This window comes from Branchiostoma lanceolatum, chromosome 12 (assembly GCF_035083965.1).
Source record: "Branchiostoma lanceolatum isolate klBraLanc5 chromosome 12, klBraLanc5.hap2, whole genome shotgun sequence".
NCBI classification, from domain to species: domain Eukaryota; kingdom Metazoa; phylum Chordata; class Leptocardii; order Amphioxiformes; family Branchiostomatidae; genus Branchiostoma; species Branchiostoma lanceolatum.
Window position 1 is genome coordinate 7,209,950 of NC_089733.1, and position 18,701 is coordinate 7,228,650.

The 18,701-nt window shown below is 40.9% G+C and overlaps 1 protein-coding gene across 1 annotated transcript; it reads right to left on the reverse strand.

Moving 5' to 3' along the window:
• Positions 1-8,553: 8,553 nt before the first annotated feature.
• Positions 8,554-16,970, reverse strand: LOC136446434 (protein CREG1-like). The gene is made up of 5 exons (XM_066444808.1): positions 16,906-16,970; positions 12,102-12,317; positions 10,804-10,913; positions 10,231-10,366; positions 8,554-9,397 (listed from the first exon to the last, which is right to left on the reverse strand). Exons 2-5 carry the CDS (start codon positions 12,299-12,301, stop codon positions 9,253-9,255), a joined length of 591 nt encoding a protein of 196 aa, XP_066300905.1. The 5' UTR covers positions 12,302-12,317; positions 16,906-16,970; the 3' UTR covers positions 8,554-9,252.
• Positions 16,971-18,701: the final 1,731 nt, after the last annotated feature.

An 18,701-nucleotide genomic window follows, 5' to 3' on the forward strand; every position in this document is an offset into this window, starting at 1 on the left:
GGCGGTGTGTGTCTGGGCAAGGGTGGGGGTGTCGTAGGGCTAGTGCTCGACTTCGACCCCGTGAATTTTACCCCCCGACAAATCTGGTTCCCATTTACCCTAGGTCTGTGCGACCGTGGGAAAGTCCTCCGAGTTCTGACATCTTGATCCTTGCCTTGTGTTTGGTAGCCTTGGGTTCTTGATTAAAACGTACTGGGGGGAAACACTCCCCCACTTTGACGAACATAGTTCGGGCTGTTCACACAAATGAACTACAGCTTTTCGTGTCAGCCTCGACCATGAAAACCTCCTCACGACTTTATTAACAGCTTTCAACGGAACTGAAGTGAACAGTGCCAGCATTCCGAGCTCCTGAGCTGTTTTCTGAGGTTTACTGGCTATAAACCTCGCGGCGGGTGTGTGTGTAAGGGTGGGAGGGGGGCACGCGATTTCCCCGACACCCTGTCTCGGTGATAAGTAGCCGGGGTGGGTGCTTGACCGGCCCCGAAGACTCGTTGTCCCCCCTTGCGTTCCGTTGATCGGTCACGGTCCTAATGTGGACCATGTGGAAGAAATGGTGGCAAAGATTCCCGCCGTTTTGAGGACTAGGCATCGGTCCAGGAAATAGCACCTTGAACACTGCAGAGTTCAAAGAGAGGTCCAGCAAGGTGCTAGGACAGGTGGTTCGTATTTTTGGGGAAATGGCGAATGACTCCATATCTTAGGGCAATGCATTTGTAGCGCTTTACAAAAGAGAAACTGTAGCGTTTTTATAAGTCTTATAACAGATAGAGATGTTTTACATGCACTCTGTCACTCCGTCATTCTGTCAATATATTCCTGTAGTTTCTTAGAATAGTCAAGTATTATTGTGTTGAAAATGAAGTTCATTTTCAGATCATAAACAATTTAGAGGCGCCAGAAATCATACAATGTGGTATATGCAAAACACATGTTAAAATGTTAATCAGAAGTACACCCAGTAGGTACCCATCTGAGTAATGAGGCTGTTGTAGCGCTTTTTAATATACTAGATGCACCTCCTCGATCACGGAACCCCCCTTTTACGTCCCTTCCGAAAGACTAATGCAGCTCCAACCAGGGTGCCTTTCCCCGGATTTACATACATTAGATGTGAAAAAAATATTTTGAATAGTTCCTGAACGAAAAGGGAAACAGAAGTATGCAATGAAATATCAAAAGTATAAAACTTTCAACTTAGTGAGTAATATGATATGAATGAATGAACTATGATATTGCAGCACCATTTAAAGGGGGGGAAAGGGGCGCTCCTGGCAATGGGACGGTCACATTTCTCAAAAGCGCCACCTGACTTGTAGTTCACCACTAAACTACCCTCCTCAAAAGAAACTTTAGAAAGGGCTAAAGACTACTACAACTTCGGCAATTCCTGTGCAAACCTGGATCGATTCAGGAGCACATTAATTTTGCTTGATGTTGCAAATCCTTACCATATAAGAGAACGATTCAATAGCAAATCGTGAGATATTTGGGTATCCCTTATTCAAAACTTGAAGTACCTGAAACAAAACTTAAACTTTGAAAATATAACTTCCCTCTTTAAAAGAAACGTAAACATGATGTCAGCCATATTGTCTATCATCTACACATCAGATTGGTGACGATTTTGAGTCTTGGAAGTTCAGACTAGAACGAAGTTGTTGTTTTTTTATGCTAAGGAATTTCCTGGTTTCAAGTTGCACTGTTATTCGATTTATGAATGCTTTTATGTCCAGGACTTGTTGAATAAAATCTGCACTTTGCTATAGCACGTATGGCTAAGAAAACCGCTCCATACTGTTCTTTCGTTAGTGGAAATTATAGATATGTGAATATATTTATTACTTTTTCGATGCGTTCCTACAGTGGCTACACCGTGTTAACAGATGCCAGCTTTATAGAATGAACACAATTACAAGTTTGCTACACCAGTTTGCGTAGCAAAACATTTGTTGGATCCGTTGGCATGTGTGGTGGCCGCCATTTTGATTTTGTGACGTCGCAGGGTAGCCATACCATTTCATTGGGAGGTGTGTTTTTTGGGGTCGCTAGCGTTCTCTCTATTTTTAACAAATCGGCACACAACTATCACACATTCAACTCAAATAGAAATAAAAGCGCCAATTAATATTTATAAAAAGACCCCGTAATCGCTAAACTAACATAGCAAACCTGAAGTACATGTAGCACAAATACTTAACTCTAGTTCAACGCTTGAATATCATTCAGTTTAACCTACAATTAACCCCTCTACCGGCCTTTAAGCACTTAAGAATCTGTTGGTATGTCGTTAGCAGAGTCTTGATCGTCTTGGCTATCAGCCCTCCGATTACGCGTCTGCATCGCTAATCCTGTCAAATCCCCCCGTCTGGGGCAGGGACACGCCCTGTTGACAGCTGTCAATCATCGTCGTCTAATTGCTTGTTTTTCCTACTTAAGGAATCAAAACAAATATAAAGAGAACGCCATCGCTGTCAAGGAATACTGTAAATGTTTTAAAGCCGCGGTGATTTAATTTCGCGTTACGCTCGTTCTCATTCAAATGTACACATTTTGTAACTTCCGTTACCGTTTGAAGTAAGGTCGACGTTTCTGACATTAAGATATGCCACATATAAGGTGCCAAACTGTCGTTTTTAAAAGCCAGAAAAGTTTTAAGTCGTCATAAAAACGACAGTTTGGCACCTTATTTATGGCATATCCTGTCAGGAACGTCTTACTTTAAACGGTAACGGAAGTTACAAAATGTGTACATTTAAATGAGAACGAGCGGTTAGGGAGAAAATGTGTTTTGATAGCGCAATAGTTACTTTGTACATGTATATAGTAATGGCAAAACTGGTTTTAAGTTCGCGGTAAAGAGGCCATCGCGAAAACCGCGAACATTAAACCACCGCCAAAATTCCAAGAATCACAGTACACGGTATGTTTATGAAACAAATAAACAAGGAAATCTTAATTTGTCATAAGCGATACTAGCAAAAGGAAGTTGAGAAAACGCATGGAAAAGTTACTAACCCTTCTATAGAAGCAAACAAGATATGCCTTCTCAGTTAAGAGATTAACGAACAATTTTCAACCTGACACCCAAAAGCCATTTAGCCACTGATATCTGATGATAGCATTAACCACGTAATTCCTTCAAGTGAAATCTTGAGGCAAGAGAAAAATCACTTTTTAAACTCTTAAGATCAGGCAACCAAAGCAATATTAAGGCCCAAAAATGGAAATAAAAAAAATCCTGAAATCTTTATTGTATCTTCACTATTACTAACATTGTTTAGCACATTTGCGTAATAACTTCATATTTTTAGGAGTTTGCAAAATCGTGCCGTACGATGATCCCCTTAGTTTCGTGAGCCTACAAAAACTCCGACCACGATTTTCAGTGAGTTCGCACATCACAACAACGTCGTGGTTTTCCATCCTGAAGGTTGCTGTACATTGTGATAGTGTTGTTTGAACTAATCATGTATAGAAATAGATGACTGAATAAATGTACTTCCAAATTCTATTTTTATGACCCTGATATTGGTTGGGTTTCCATTAAGATCTCGTCTGTAGCGTCTAGAAAATGACATGGTTTGATTAAGTATTTTAGTAACAAAGTTGTCATAGGTAGAAATATGGCATAAACGTCCGGTCTAACCTCAAGTATGGTCGGAAAGATAAGACAGCGGTCCCTCTGGGAGGCCTACACCGTGTCGGAGACGTGTTCACGGCGCTAACTAACCATCAACTGCACCGGGTTCCCACGATCGAGCCTGAGACCGACCTCTCATCGTGACTCGTTAGCGAACGATTGTCTCGGACTCGGCGGATTCCGCGGATGTTACGGCCCGATAGAGACGTGCACAGCGCCCCGCTAACAAGGCAAGATGAGCGAGTGAGACAGCTGGTCTTCAACACTGGGGCTTAGCGAGAGATATCGGCACAACTACCGTACTGATAAGGGTCCTAGCATATCAAATACGGTAAATGCAGAAATGTTCGCGGTGGTTTTATATTCGCGGTTTTCGCGGCGACCGTTTCACCACAAACTTAGAACCACCGCGAACATTTTGTCCGATACTGTGGCGGTATGTGGCTATAGCGCTGCCGCGAACTTAAAACACCACAAACACTCCATTTTCTCCTTAGCGCGAAATTAAAACCACGCGAACTTAAATGCATTTACAGTAATGCAAAGGTCTATTGTATACTGCATACATGTTCTATATACATTCAGTCTACGGAAGTCGAGAGACTAACAAGAATACAAGCTGAAAAAGAAGACAACAAAACTTATGCTGTGACAGTGTGAAAGACTGTTAGTGTTACTACAATTTTTTTTTACCTACTCGTATGGCAGTGACGGTATACTTGGTAGTTCTTTCTATATGTACGTTTTTGGCTATTAAGATAATAATTAAGACCCCTACAATGTGTCTTTAGTTCCCAATCTCAATACTTAGCAAGAATTTTCGCTTCAGAAGTGTAGACAAGCCCAGTACATGATTGTAAATAACCTATATGCTTGTCGCAAAGTAGGAATAACTTTGTACTAGCTTATTTATATGTGTTACTATGTCACGTATGTAGTAATGTACGATGGGCGGTACAGTCTTTGCGTGCCGTCTGTTTCTCCTACAGTTTTATCAGCAAACGGATCGAATGTTGTCCCCAATAAAGACGACGGGGTATCACTTTGGCAATTAAGATATTCTACTCCTGTCTGCGACCCTTTCTTGAACTTGGCACTGAGATGTGAAAACTCGTAAAACTGGGGAATTTTGATAGGAACCGTGAAACATATCCACTTTCTGTTCATCTCACGCAAAACCTAGACACAATTACTGATGAGCTAGCTGTCTTCAATCTCGGATAGCTTCATATAGAAGTTCATTTCAGGACGGGCATTTGGCCATATATGCCAGGATCGTGACACACCATCACGAACAGCAACAGATTTTAATTCTTCCGTAAAAGCAATAATTCGTCTATTCAAAAAATTGAACTTCAGTCCCGAAAAAGCAAATAAACCTGATTTATGGATATTCATAAATGTATCTCGCCATTTTCTGGGCAACACTCTCATTTCCCATTTTCTGTTTCTATTTACATTTACTCTAATCATTTTTCTACTTATCAGTTATCATTCCTAGACCATCTTTTTTAAATCTATATATGTTTGTTTTTTCTTGTGTTTGTTGGAATGGTTTGCCATAACATTATGCAATGCTGAAATCAGCTAACTCTGACGTCATCACTTGCGTTGATGACGTACAAAGGTCAAAGGTTAATAGCAAACATCGAGCACGTTCGGTTTGGGGTCAAGTATGTAGTGACAGATGACTTACGTGGTTGTATGAGGTCATTGGTATGATATCTTGTTTTATGATATATCCTTCTTACACCTTACGGTGTATAGGGCGGCGCCCATCTCTGTTTCTATAGCCCTTGGGCCACACAGTTGTGCAATCACTACTCATCAGGTGGCTAGTCCAATGGCTAAAACTTATGATACATATGCGTCAAGTGGTTTTGACAAAATATTTTTTTTTTTGCTTTTGATCAGGTCAAGAATATTTGACAAAAAAAGATGTAGATATCTACATAAAGGAAATATTTCGTTTGCTGTTGCCACAACGTTTACACATATATAACTGTTATACATGTCCAAGAAAGAAGATATCCTTCCTCCAAGTGGCTTAGCCCCCATTCCACTAGACGGCGATCACGCTGTGACCTCGCTGCGACCTAGATTAGATTTGTGTAACCTTTGATTTCATAATTGGAATATGATGCAAAATATAAAAGTATGACTGACAAGACAACAAAACACACAAAGCTTAAAAATTCGTCCTTTGTCTATGAAGTTCGATGAGCGCTCTACCAAATCGCTCGGTCTCAGGGCGGTCGCAGCGAGGTCCCTCCTCTAGTGGATTGGCGGTGACACTGCCCCCCTTCTCACTGGACCCGCGTCCTAGATTGAATTTGAGTTACCCTTGACTTTACAATGGGAATACCATGCAAACATGCAAGTATGACTAAAAAGACAACAAATCACACAAAGCGTGAACAGATTCGTTTTTTTATCGATGAAATTCGTTGAGTGTGGTGTCAAATCGCCCGGTCGCAGCGATGTCGCCAACGTGTCGCCGCTCCATTCCACTAGACGGCGATCGCGCTGCGTCCTAACTGCGACTTAATTTGGATTTGTGTAACCCTTGACTTCATAATTGGAATATCATGCAAAATATAAAAGTGTGACTGAAAATACAACTAAACATACAAAGCGTAAACAGATTGCTGCTTTTTTAATTTTTCTATTTCATGAAATTCATTGATCGATCTGTAAACTAGAGTTAAGTATTTGTGCTACATATACTTCAGGTTTGCTATGTTAGTTTAGTGATTACGGAGTCATTTTATGAATATGAATTGATAATGAATTTTTCTTTTCATTTGAGTTGAATGTGTGATAGTTGTGTGCCGATTTGTTAAAAATAGAGAGAACGCTAGCGACCCCAAAAAACACACCTCCCAATAAAATGGTATGGCGACCCTGTGACGTCGCAATTCAAGATGGTAGCCACCACACATGCCAACGTATCCGACAAAGGTTTTGCTACGCAAGTCTGTAATGTCGCCTCCCTAGTGGAAAGGGCCATAGTAAGGGTCTGACCTAATCTCCAAGCAGATCTACACGGGGCGCGAAAATCGTATATGCTAGCCAGAGAAGCTCCAGTCAGCCAGATAAGCTCATTCGGCTGACTGGAGCTTCTCTGGCTAGCATATACGATTTCGCGCCCCGTGTAGATCTGCTTGGAGATTAGGTCTGACCCATGTCCATCAGCCGGCCCCGTCCTCTGCCGGATCCACCCCGAGGTTGTTTATCCCCGTGTCTCAGTACGGATACGGGAAGTACATAGCTGGGATGACAGTTGGACTTTGATGTCCCTGAATACCTCTTAATAGTCAACTGACGATGTTTGGGACCTGATCTAGGCTACAGGGAGTAAGTGTATCCTAAGACGCCTGATATGCCACTTAGTGAGATTAGATATATCTGTTGTTACTGTTCCTCATTACGTTATCGTGGTAACTCTCTTTTTCAGGAATGTGGATGTTTAGAGAGATCCACTAGCCAGACACTATCATTGTCTGTTTGATAAAGATATTTCCATATTCGGCTTTAATATTATGTATCATATTTATTTTTGTCTTCCCTTCCTTCCTACCATCCCATCTCTATCTTTCCCTCACTCTTTCATCTTCTCTCAAACAAGAAGAAAATCGAGACGACTGTCAACGTTAACCGGTATTTTTTGTTCTTTGACTAAATCGTCCCTTCACCGGTGCAGGGTCATTCGGTACATTTCGGTCTTTAGTCGCACCCGGTATGGTAAAGCGTGTGCCCGCCGCCGTACACGGCTGTCGTTAACCACCGCCCATTAAGCACCAGTAAACTTCCCTGACTTTGATGTCTCCGTAATGATGTAAACTTGGGGAAACCGAAGCCGAACACAAGAACGGACGCCCCCAGAGGCCAAGGTCTGCCGTTGAGTGATACCCACTTGCCGCTGTGTACGGTTCGTCATAACGGTCGCCCGGCCATGCTGTTTTTGGTTTCGGATATTAGATATTCTTTTTACACAACCGGTAATTCTCACCTGCTAACGTTTCGGTATCTCTCAGACACCTTCTTCCGAGCTTCTGACTGGAGTACTGCTTCTCACCGCTATAAGTAGTCGAAGTAGGTGGCTCTTTTGCGGCGAGAACACAATCCCAAACGTGGCTAAGTTTGTATCCCCCCTCGTCCCGGTTCATCACTTGTGTTGTCTGAGAGACACCAAAACGTCAGCAGGTGAGAATTACCGGTTGTGTAAAAAGAATCTCTTATATCCTATGTTCTACCAAGCTGATGAAATTATTTGCGGATGTTGTTGTTTTTTTGTTTCATTTATAACGGCGTTTATTTGTGCTTGAACATCATAACCCAAGAAGCTATGGATGAATTGCTATGATTTTTTTAGGTCTTGGCCTGTCGTAGAAATGATCAGATGTTAGCCCCCTTGTGACGTTCTTTGATACTGCAGCAGAAATTCCCTTTTTTCGTAACCGATATTCTTGATTAGCTATCGTCACGGTTTTTGGAGAATAGATAGCTCTTGAGCTCGGAAAGAAGCGACATAAGTTTGGAGCTGCAGGGGTGTTTTTGTTGCAGACTTTTAAGCAGGACAACTCAAGAAGGGATGAATGCGTTTTCGCTGTTATTGTTTAAAGAAGTATGTCAAGAAATCTTATTGCCTTCGCTGATACAAACCAAATTGTTTGAGCACAGACACATTTAGTCGAATATCTTACTACAAAAACAGACCAAAAAAGACTGAATTAGTAGAGTAGAACCTGCCAATATTCTATTTTGCATGTTGGCATCTGCAAGATATTTATACTCATAAGACACTTATTGGTACATGTGTATATGAAAGCAAGACGTCCACGCTAATCATAAGTTGCTGCAAATTAACGGCTTTGACAACAGCAAATGAAACATACCTAAACATGTCCGAAAAGCGATTTTTCTTATTGCACGTTGAAGCAAGATATACACAAACAGAATAGTTGTCGGTTACACTAATAATATTTTCTTTTCATTCGACTAGCAGTCATCGATGTTGACAGCGAAGCTGAATACAGCTGGTCAGAGTGGGTCTTTTGGGATGGCTTTCAAAAATGTGCGAAGAAGATAACTGTAGTTTACATGAAAACTGATAGAGGGGGTAAATGCACGGTCATATTCAGGAAGCTTATATCGGTGTTGAAGCCAGTTGGACGCTTCCATTGGAGTATAAGTCTAAAAAGAAGCAATGAAACACTAAAAAAAAAAAACTTCGTAAAATTATGTACCCAAAGTAATACTTTTTTGTTCAGCAGGTCTCAATGTATACGTTATAACCATGCAAATAAAAATGGGTGTCGACTTACGCCAACTCAACTGCTGACCAATCAAAATGGAAAAGCTTACGCCCAACATGTTCCTTCTCACCCAAAAAGTCTTCCGGTTTGGCCAAGTTTTCGAGGAAAAGAAGGATTTTCGAGGATTTTAAGTTGGCACTTTGAGCATTTTGTAGCCTTCTAATGCACAACGCAACTCTGTGGAATGGCTTTTAAAAATGTGCGAAGTAATCAGCTGCAGTTTATGTGAAAACTGATAGAGGGGGCAAGTGTACGGTCATATTCATGAATACATGTTGGCGTTGAATGAAATTATATGTTTGCATTATAGTAGTCTTCGGGTGAGACGATCTTTCCTCCGCCGAAGAAATCTAAGACGAAGACATTCTCTATCTCCATCTTGGCGAAATAAAACTTGTGAGTTTGAATCTTTGCCCATTCGGCCATGATAGGATGCCTGTAACAATAAAACACAACAATATATCTTTACGATAAGAAGAAAATGATGATGTATATTATAATAAGTTTATTGCAAATTCCTGCCGAAGGCTAATTGCAAATATCATACATAAAAGAACAAAATAGGTATAAAAGCGGCTAAACTAGATTATACAAACGTAATTGTCTATAACTAGTGAAGGGTTTGACTTCTCTTTTGTAAGCAGTGGAAGACGTAATGTCCCACTTTTTCTAATTTGTGGGGTTTTGGTAGTTAAAAGAGGAATAGTCTTTTCTTTGTCTGTAAGCTTAGAGGAATTCAGATAGATTTTAGTGGTCTGAATGGACAACTCATTTCGTGCATAGTATTATCATGAAATGAACAGTTTGAAATAAAGTGTATCTTGTCTTCCCAAGGAGGTTTAACCTCCTTGGTCTTCCACGGCATATTTGGTATAACACAAAATCTCTGAATGATAACTATACACGAAACTCACGAAAGTGGCCACAATACTTATGTTTAACTAATATTGGAGGGTTTGATGTTGGTAGCTCAAAATGATAGAAGAAACACTGTATATGTCATGCTTTGGAGAATACTTTTTGAGGCCGTAGGGGCAATAGGTTGTTTTCCATTGTGTCTAGGGCACAGTATTGGAAGGAGAAGCCCATCCCTTCCACTGCCTTTTACCTCCCAACCGAAGTCAGGTACCCATTTTTTTTACACCTGGGTGGAGTGAGGAAAGTCGTGCAAAGTGCCTTTCCCTCCCCCTAGAACATCTAACACTAATATCATAGCCGTTGGGCTAGTATTAATTATCATCATTATTATTATTATCACACACTCCTCACCTTGAGAACAATGCAGTCTTTGCAAAGTCGGTCTCGTCTTGGGGAACGGTCACGATTTTTCCCGACAGAACAATTTTAGCACATCGCGGATCCTCCGCGTCCCACTTCATGCTAGTGCAGTATCCGCTCTCAACCTCTGAAACGTTCCACACAACAAAAATGTCCTTAATAGACCTCTTTCCTGTTACGGCGGCCATTTTGAATTTCCCGGGGTCAGCTGGGGGTCATGCACCAAAGTGAGGCTCAGGGTGGGTCGGCTCATGATATAACATACTAGTAGGCATTCCATCCAACACAAGCTTATTACTAAGTGATGTTCATATATTCATTTGTTTAAATTTAAAGACTTATTGTCAGTTTACAGACAGTAATGCTTGTGATACGAAGGTGGGGGGTAGAGCTTGGAAACGATAAAAACATATTATGATTGTCGACATATAAACAAACAAACACACACACACACACACACACACACACACACACACACACACACAAACAAACAAACACCAAGAGCAGCGTCGGTTGAAATATAACGTTACTCTCCTTTTCATGTATATGTACATTGTGTATTACCTGACATTGACAGGCTGGCGTTGGGGTTGACCGCCAGGTCTTGAACAGTGACATCTAGCGGACTGAAGAAGAAGTACAGCACGCCGGTACCGTTACCCACGGGACCGTCACTGAAACAAACGAGGGTAAACGGCGTTACTGTGTTAGTAAACATAAGACTCTGTACAGACCTCTAGCCTGTGTAGCAAATCTTTCGCTGCCAGGGGCTAATATTGGCCCGGTCGGTCAGTGCAAGGAGGTTTCAGGATTAAGGAAAATGGGAAAACACCCCCGTGAACTTTCTAAATGGTACAGCCCAGAGGACAAAAATAGTTTGCCATGTTTGTCAGCTGGCAGGGGTCACGTTGGGGTCACGTTTGCTGTTCGGCTAAGGTCGATGTTACCTTGTCATGAGGCAACACATGTGATGTTTCACGCCCCTTTAAACAGCTCAAAAGCTTTTTAACTTTTCAAGCTTTTTTTTCGAAAGCTTTTCGAAATGTCAGGGGCTGTTGACACTAAGTCGTTCAGATGCTTTGGACCCTTTTCAACATTATTGTTATGTTTTGAAACAAAATTCGCTTTCTAGATTTATATTCAGTCACAACATGGTTTTTATGACAATCACATGTGAGATACTACCGCAGAACTAGTGCTAGTATAACAAGAAGGGCAAGGTCGTTATACATGGGGGACCTCAGATATAACGTACGCAATCGGCCGTTCCTTACACTCGTCACTAGAGTGATTCCGAGCCTTAGAATCTAAATGGGTTGTGTAGACTTCCCAGTATTTCTATAGACACGCTATAATTCATGTTATAGCTTTCTTATAGACGATAAAATTCGATTCTGCTCGCGAAAATTACCGATAAAAATGTTGCAAAGAATCTATAGTCTTCGAATCATATCGTCCGGAAAATAAAATAACGGAGTTCTATTTCAAAAGCCTACAACGCGTTCTCTGAGCTACACAGACAAAGGTTTTTTGTTGGTCGACATTTTAAACTTTTGGCTACTTTCCAAATGGAACGGGCCCTCGCGGATACGTAACAGTGTTGGCAATAATATTAGAATGGAAGGTACCCTAAATATTATCGAAACATTTAAGAATCTTTGCGATAGTCCCTTCAGATAATTTAGTAACTGATTTCCTTGTGTCGCTAACTGAGAACCCAGTATAACGTTACGTTGACATCCAGGTAATATTAAAGATACGACAAATGACATGCAACTGGATAAAATTTTGAATAGCGTTATAACGTTATTTTAACCTTATGAAGCTATATTAACGAAACACAGAAGTTCTTCTTTCATTACCTTACTGAGAAAACGTTAGTGAACGGTTTCCCCTTAAAAGGCGGATGCGTGGATATGGAGGCCAGACTGCCCCAGTCGTTGTTGTGGACCACGTAGCGAGCCGTGGCGGCGTAGTCGATGAACGGGGGAGGTCCAGCCGATCCCGCGGCCAGTCCTGCGCTCCACACCGCCACAGCAAACGTTAGCACCACGGCGTACATGGTGCTGTTGAGATGCCTGCTTGGCAAATGAAATGTAAAGGTTATGGTAGCAGCACACGGTATTTCGTCGCGAACCCCCTGTGACGTATCGGTAAAAAAATAGTGCGCCCTAAATGCTGTACGTATGTAATTGAAACGTTGAGGTTCCGGGTCGGAGTTCAATTGTGACCGTTAGATCATGACCCGGCAATCTGCCGGAAGTGCGTGATCGTCACCCTGATTTCTGCCCGAGATTGCTTGGTGATGGTTTTAGCTGTGCATAAATATCTTGAATCTTCTGAAAGCCCGTGAGTTGTAGTATTTTTGGGCGCGGTGCAGTTGGTCCGCCATCGAAGCCTTTTTTGGCGACGCCTCAGGGGCGAGCCAAATTTTTACTATATTGTGTGCAGATTGCAAGAATTCTAGGAATTGTACAGGAATGTGAAAGTCCATGGGACGATAACTCAAGAATGCCTGGATGTATAGTCTTCATATTTTGTAGGTGGGTAGGTCTGTGGGAGACCTTGTAATGATTGGATTTTGGGCCCCCTAGCGACTTTCTATGGTACTGCAGGGGAACTTTCACTTTTCAAATGTCGTCTTCTGAACATGCTATAGTCATGATTTTTAAGTGGTGGGTAGCTCTTTGTTAGGAAAATATGTCCTGTAGATTTGGACCCCCTAGCGGCTATTTTTGGAACTGCAGGAGCTGATTTTGACTCAAACTTTGAAAGAGAATAACGCAAGAAGGGGATGACGGATCATCATAATTTTTGGTGTGTAGATAGCTTAAGTGATGATTAACATAATCATATGCCAATTATGCAAATCAATATCTGATTTGCATAATTAATGAGGACAGTTAATAAATCAGCTGAATTCTATTATAGGACTCTCAAACACATGACATATGTAACTGAGAAAGAGATAAATATCGATAGATATCAATAATGCAAATTGATACTTAATTTGCATAATTGATGACAAAATATTATAAATCCTTAGTGGTAAATGATGGAGATTTCATTTTTGCACCATTTGGAAGTTAAGTAAATGTGGCCACTATTAGACACAAATCTTGCATAGAGGGCCTCATTTACATAATTTATGAGGAAATGGTACGATATCTTTTGTTGTGAAAACAAGATTTTCATCCATTGGACAACTTGTGTTATTTTGGTAGAGAAGGTGATCGACTGATATGATTTATGCGAGGTCCTTATTTGCATGTGGGTTTAAAACGAAAACGTTAACAGAGACCACCGTCGCCATGGCAACATCTTTTTATGTTGCCAATCTTGTTGTATTAGTCCACGGCAACGGTGATGCGGTTTTCTCACCTGATGACCCAAATAGCAGCGTTTTTAATGCATTTTCACCGAATTTGCGTCATCGGAGATCGCGAAAAAGTTATCACATGACTTTTTTTTATTTTTTCATTTTTCAGAGCCATCATTTACCAAGCTTTCTTAGCATGTATGCCGTGACCCCAGGAAAACTCGTTTTTCTTTCAAGCAGGTTCGATCAAAAAAGCGTTAAAAAATGATACTTTTTGTGTCAAAAATTTACATTTTTCGATAGTTTCTACCCAAAATAAAGAGACAACAGACGATACCGATAAATACATCGGAAAGCAGCCAGAAACCGCTTTTCGCCGATATGATTATTTTTCATGATATATCAACTATTGGTATTGGTTCGCTTGGAATGCACCGGTTTTTGTCACCGTTTAACCTTTGTATCCATGGCAACGGCCACTATAATGCCTCCCTGTACTTACTGGCGTGGAATTGGCATTGGCCCGAGACGCGTCTCCCCCCCCCCCCTTTCTGGCGCAACGTAACCTAAACCCAACTCTAAATGACTCAGAACGTTAGCATATGAACCGATGAACCCTTTTCAGAACAAAAGGTTAACCATAGTAAATTTGTCCAGATAGCGAGACCACTAAACCGCCCCTCAGAGGGGCCATGTACGGGTCTACACCTATGCAGGGCGAGTGCATGCCACAAGACAGTAATCCAGATCTGCTATCTAATACATGGTAATCATGTAAGAAAGAGGCTGTCAAAAGTCACCTACCTGAGTTTTAGTCCATGAAAAACTTACATTGGCAGGGGTGTCTGACCTCTAAAGTTTCAATTTAGAGAATAATTTCAACTTTTTAGTCGGCAGAAACCGTACGTATTCAGCCATGTTTCCAAGAATTGACCTCTGACCCCTCTTCATAACCTGATAATCACACCAAACCACCAAACTTCTACAGCTCACAGACACCACAAACATGGATGAAAGTCTGATTTTTCAACACCATATGAAGGTAAAAACACTAACCTGTAACATCCAGCTCCAAAATACCAACAGATCCAAAAGTAAAGCCATGTTATACCTACTTTTACCAAGGGTACCAAACCTATCTCCTAACCTATAGGCTAAAAGTGGGCCTTCTGCGCCTGCGCGGATTGCTGGAGTGTGGCCCAAAGACGACCGAGATGAATCGATTTGAAGATTTGAGGAGAAAGAAACATAACGAAAACTAGAGTTCCACGAACACATTATCTTCGCCAAATAATCAAAGCTTATTATGGGTAGTGATTAATATTTACATGCTTTAATATCGCCCCCTGACAATTTGATCACACACCATGCTGTTTGGAAATTATGAGAGGGGGCAGTCTAGATAGGGTTAAAATCATTAGGTGGTACAGGACTAGCTATAGTATACAATGTAAGTGTCTAGTGTGCTGATATATGTTAAAACTGGTCATGATAACATATGAGTATGCTGATATCATGTGGGCCATCAATTAATGCAAAGGTTTGAAATTTCAGTGTCGTAAGTTGAAAGTGATGATGAAATGGTACAGTCAATACATATGATAGAATGAATATTTATTCCATATCATACACATTTTGAAAGACACAATAAATGTGACTTTACCGTACCTGGCAGTGGTGCAGTTTTGGAGCAGTGTACTCCCCAAGCAGAGCAGTGTTTTTGACGTGTTTTTAAGTGTTTTTGTCGTTTTTTTTATTTTGTCCCCTTTTCGTTATGTCGTCAACGTGCTTAAAAATTCCTAAACTGAACATGTGAAAAAACAGCCAGACCCACGCCTGTGCTTGGAGTGCTGTGCTCCATTTGTTTGTATAACCTACTTTTCCCAGGCCATCTGTTTATAAGACCTGTTTCCGGGAAAACCGTCACATGCTTGAGAGTCCCAATATGAAATGCAGCAAACTTTCCTTACTAATCATGCCAATTAGCTCCTGATTTGCATAATTAGTCGTTGTTTATGTAAAGCACCATCTGAGCTATCTAAATACCAAACATCACGACGATCTGTCGACCCGTTCTCAAGTTATTCATATCCGAAGGTCAAAACAAAAACACCCACTGCAGTTCCAAACAAGTCGCTAGGGGGCCCAAACGTACACAACTTACTTCATGTGGCATGAACTATTTACCACACAAAAATCATGACCATAGCACCTCCAAAAAATATGCCCTCAAATTTCGAAGATCGGCTGCAGTACCTTAGATACCCGCTAGAAGGCCCATTATCGAACTTGACATTCCTTTCTGTAAACCCTACCCTTCCAGTAAATATCATGCAGAATCATCGACAGCTTTTTGAGTTATCTTGGCGACATACAGAGACACATACACAAAAAGCCCGCTGCAGTACCGACGAAAAATGCCAGGGAAACCATTTTGAACTTGACCTCCGTTCCCACAACCGCTACTTACCTACCAAAAATCATGAAGATTCATTAACGTTTCCGTCACTTTTTTTTTTTTTTGCCTACATACAAACACAGTTCAAAGTCCCCTGCAGTACTGTTGGAAAACGCCAGGTAAACCATTTTTGAACTTGACCTTGCTTTGCACAATCACTACACACCTACAGAAAATCATGAAGATCCATCAAAGGTTTCTCAAGTAACGCTATTGACATACATATAGACCCACCCACCATCTGGAGTGACCGAAATATATGCCAAAAATAATTACTCAAGCAACTGGATAAGATTTTGAAACAGTCAGACGTTTCAGATTGCATCCGCTATCTCTCGTCAGTGACTAAAGAAGGATCTGGTAGAACTAGGTTTTATACCAAAACTCTGAATAGATATGTTGATGAAGGGAAGACAATTCCAGATGTTTCAATAAGATAGTAAGTTAAGACAAGGTTGCATGCTAATGAATCAATTAGCTCCTGTTGTTTTAGGAGCTAAATGTTTGTCTTGGGGGGGGGGGGGAGCGGGGGGAGTGCGTTGCCCCAAGTGCCTGAAAGTTCAACGCGGAGACCCCCTTTTCTGTTGAAGGCGGGATTGTACATTCTCTCATATATTGCTTCTCTAACTCCCCGTTCAAACCAACGGCGTTCGCGGTCTAGGATATCTGTGGTTTCTAGATTGAATGAGTGTCCCTGGTTGTGTTGTAGGTGGTGGTAAATGGCCGAAGAATACCTGTTTCCCCTCTTTCTGCAGTGTTCGTTGTACCTTTGTCAACCAAACCCGAAAAGCTTAGATTGTATTCCGTAGCAGTTTTTTTTTAAGAATAGTCACTTGTTACACTTGTCCCCATTGTTAACTTAACAGCTACTATGAACCGCAAGCCTTACCGGTATGAGGTCCCCGAGAAGCGGATGTCGTGTTGAGATTCGTCGTCCGAATCTGGAGTGCGAAGTGGGTCTGGATGCTGCCGTCCTTGAGGTGTTTAGATCAAACCATTTGAGACTAAGATCCAGGTGAGTTGTATCAATTTTGCCCCCGTAATATCAACTTGTACAAAATCAGTTTTTCATTATGCATATTAGGTAGCAGTTTGCTATGGCACACATTACATGCTTCATGGTAGTAAATGTTGTCTGCTTATGTTTTTTCTTTGAAAATGTTTCAGAAATAGCTCAGCACCCCTAATGCATAATAGCTGGTTCTAACCATTGTTTAGCACTTGTTTTCATGATTCTATAATCAGTTGATCTATATTTGAACACCATACAAATTTGTAATACTTCAGCTCACGTGAGTTGGTATGGGGATGCGGTAGGGGGCGGGGTTTTCTTGCCAAGTTTCTTTAACCGAAGGAGAGATTTCAAAACTGTACTGTCTATTGATGATAATTAAATATGTAGTATTATGTAGTATATTACATAGAGTATTTATGGTGAATAAAGATTACGCGTGATTGCCATATTGCCATATTTATGGTGATGGTGATGATTGGTGAATAGACTATGAGAAGCTCTATGAGATAGTACAAATTCCTCTTCCGAGATAAGAATTCGTCCGTCACGCCATCCGAAAATATTGACATGACCTGTTAGATACACGATAACAACAAGATGCCAACCTCATTAAAACTCAGAGCTGCGATCCCGTGTTAACTACATCGTTAAAACAGAAAATGTTTCTTGATATTCTGACTTATCTGATTTTCTAAAATATCGGTGACAATGCACTTTAAAAGTCTTGAAGGTGAAACTCCCCCAAATAAATTGTCGAAATGAGTGGTGCGGTGAGTGTTATCGAACAAACAAAATTAGATAGTGGAAAGCCATTAAAGATTCAAACAAGTCTGTCAGCAGAAATGAAGAAGCACAAAGGTCAGTATAGATATTTTTACTCCCTATCTTAGGTAAAGCTATTTACGTAGATAAGATAAAAGCTTTGCTTCGCAGTTTGGGAGGACAGTTGGTGTCCAAATGAATGAATAGATAAGATGTCCAAAGACGACCTTTGGATTGCACACTGTGCTCTCATGTGAGCCTATTTACGCGTGGATTAGGCCACACCAACACTTATGGATGACATCCGCGCGCGCATTGATTTTCCACAAAAAAAATCACCTCCGAAGAGGCTCCGAAATTTTGTTCATGATATGACAATACTATCATTGTACATGTCTGTATTAAACTGAGTGATATTATCTCTGGCTGGGTTGCCTACAGAGTTTGATGTTTTGCTCTGACTGAAGGCGTGATGTTGTGTACACAGCCGAACATATTTTGTTTTTTTCTTTGAACGGCCAAATGTTACATATGGGTCTTTAAACCAGGCATCATCCATGTTAAAAGCACTTTGATATGAGCTAATTCTAACAAATAAAGACTTGTTTGTTTGTTACACTGTGTTCTCTGGTTTAATTTGCAATACCAGCTATGTAGTCCTCCGGTTTATCATCTTTCTTTTTTTTTTGCTAGATTTTTTTTCGCCCTCTCGCATTAGTTTTGGGGACTCCAGAGGATGTCATCCATAAATTAAGTTGGTATGGCCTTACATAAAACAATTGACATACCCACCCGCACTGTAACTGGATGAAACTGGATCTTTGAGAGTTAATAAATACCACACACATCACACCATCTTGCGACCTCCTTTAGTGTTGAGGTTATAAGGTCACCCTTTCTCGAAAGAT

Bases quoted from the DNA above. Each gene is read 5' to 3' on its own strand.
- LOC136446434 (XM_066444808.1), bottom strand. From the start codon at position 12,301: ATGTACGCCGTGGTGCTAACGTTTGCTGTGGCGGTGTGGAGCGCAGGA. The intron at 10,367-10,803 runs GTAATACACAAT...GGAACGTTTCAG, and splicing joins CGCCAGCCTGTCAATGTCAG to AGGTTGAGAGCGGATACTGC. The intron at 9,398-10,230 runs GTGAGGAGTGTG...TTATTGTTACAG, and splicing joins AAGACTGCATTGTTCTCAAG to GCATCCTATCATGGCCGAAT.